Source organism: Engraulis encrasicolus, chromosome 11, assembly GCF_034702125.1.
Source record: "Engraulis encrasicolus isolate BLACKSEA-1 chromosome 11, IST_EnEncr_1.0, whole genome shotgun sequence".
NCBI classification, from domain to species: Eukaryota; Metazoa; Chordata; class Actinopteri; order Clupeiformes; family Engraulidae; genus Engraulis; species Engraulis encrasicolus.
This window is the reverse complement of record NC_085867.1, coordinates 2067827-2069550: the sequence shown is the minus strand read 5'-3', so window position 1 is coordinate 2069550 and position 1724 is coordinate 2067827. Positions and strand designations below refer to the sequence as shown.

The 1724-nt window shown below is 52.8% G+C and overlaps 1 protein-coding gene across 3 annotated transcripts in view; it reads right to left on the bottom strand.

The window, feature by feature from the left end:
- palm2akap2 (PALM2 and AKAP2 fusion) overlaps positions 1–514 on the bottom strand; it is a 108012-nt gene extending 107498 nt beyond the window's left edge. For 2 of the 3 annotated variants that reach the window (XM_063209792.1, XM_063209794.1), the window contains exon 1: positions 117–513. In XM_063209792.1, the coding sequence (XP_063065862.1) occupies positions 117–161 (45 nt within the window). In that variant the 5' untranslated portion in view covers positions 162–513. Of the gene's footprint in view, positions 1–116 lie in introns of all 3 variants that reach the window. The other variant, XM_063209793.1, reaches the window with a different exon arrangement.
- Positions 515–1724: the final 1210 nt, after the last annotated feature.

Sequence of the window (1724 nt, the reverse complement as noted above, 5' to 3'; positions counted from 1 at the left end):
AGAAGAGAAGAGAAGAGAAGAGAAGAGAAGAAAAGAGAAGAGAAGAGATGAGAAAGGTATTCATAAAAGCAAACCAAACGAAAAAAAAGGAAAGAAAAAGAAAATTGGGGACTTACCGCTAGTGCTTGGAGTCTCTCTTTATGAAGTTCTGCCTCAGCCATTCTGCAAAGAGAAGCGGACAATGCTTCAGTCGGCTGTACAAGGTGAGTAGTGGTAGCAGCAGCAGCAGCAGTAGTAGTCGTAGTAGTAGTATAGTCCCGTCCGTCTAGAGTGAGCGAGCGTGGCACCAAAGTAAAAAGTCACTGACTCACTGACACCGTTACACAAACAAACACACACACACCACCGCCACCACCACCGGTACACACACACAGGCAGGCAGGCAGGCAGGCAGGCAGGCACGGAGAGTTGGCCCCTGAGCTGGTGGACTAACCCTGTGTCTGTGTCTCTGTGTGCGATACGCTGTGCGCTGCGTGTGCCTGTGGGCCGTTCCTTTGCTCATTCACTGGCCATGTGCCTGCAGAGGCCGGGTCTGCCCCCTCTCTCTCTCCCTTTTCCCTCCCTCCCTCTCTTTCTCTCTCTCTCTCTTTCTGCCTATTTCCCCCTCCCTCTCTCTCTTTCCCTCCTCCCACACTCTCTTTCCTCCCTCTCCCCCTCTCTGTCTTCCCCTCCCTCTCTCTCTCTCTCTCTCTATCTCTCTCTCCCACACTCTCTCTCTCTCTCTCTCTCTCTCTCTCTATCTCTCTCTCCCACACTCTCTCTTCCCTCTCCCCCTCCCTCTCTCTCGTTCCCTCCCTCTGCCCTCTCTCTCTCGCTCTCTTTCTCTCTCTGGACCTCTCTCTCTCTCTCTCTCTCACTCACTCTCTGTCTTCCCCTCCCTCTGCCCCCCCTCTCTCCCTCTCTGTCTTTGTACTTCCCTCCCTCTCTCTCTTTCTTTCTCATTCCTTCCTCCCTTCCTCCCTCTCTCCCTCCCCTTCTCCTCCCCTCCCTGGTTCCTCCTCCTCCTCCTCCTCCTCTGGCGTTGGCCATGTATGTAGCGTAGTGTATGTAATGCAGTGGTTCTCAAACTTTTCCCATCATTCCCCCCTTCGGTGGGTCTGGATGCTTCCGAGCCCCCCCCCCCTGATTTTACGATCGCTGCGCTGTGCAGAATCAAAAGAAAGGTGACTGGTGATATAAAACAAGGAGGGACTGCAGTGGAATGCAGATGTGTATTCATATAGTGTTTTTAATTATGTATATGATGCTTAAAACGTATTGGCTTATTGGCGAGACAGGAAATAATTTCCTCGGGGGGAAAAAAACTGAACTCAGATGTCTCACGCCCCAACCCCCCCCCCCCCCCCCTCCCCCCCTGTGATGCCTTCGCGACCCCCCAGGGGGGCTTTGAGAAATACTGATGTAATGGGCAGCATGAGCTGAAGCCCCTGAGTGCAGTACAGTAGGGAGCACTACAGTAGGTGGTGGAGAGGAGATGGATGGGGGCCATGAATGAGGGGGGGGGTACAACAGCACTATTGCTCTACTACCGCACTGCTGTCTTAGAGAGAGAGAGAGAGAGAGAGAGAGAGAGAGAGAGAGAGAGAGAGAGAGAGAGAGAGAGAGAGAGAGAGAGAGAGAGAGAGGGAGAGAGAGAGGAGGGGTAGATCAGAGAAACCATAAAGATGGGGGTAGAGGAGAGGGAGAGGGGTGAGAGAAGTTATATGGAAGAGCACACAAGATGT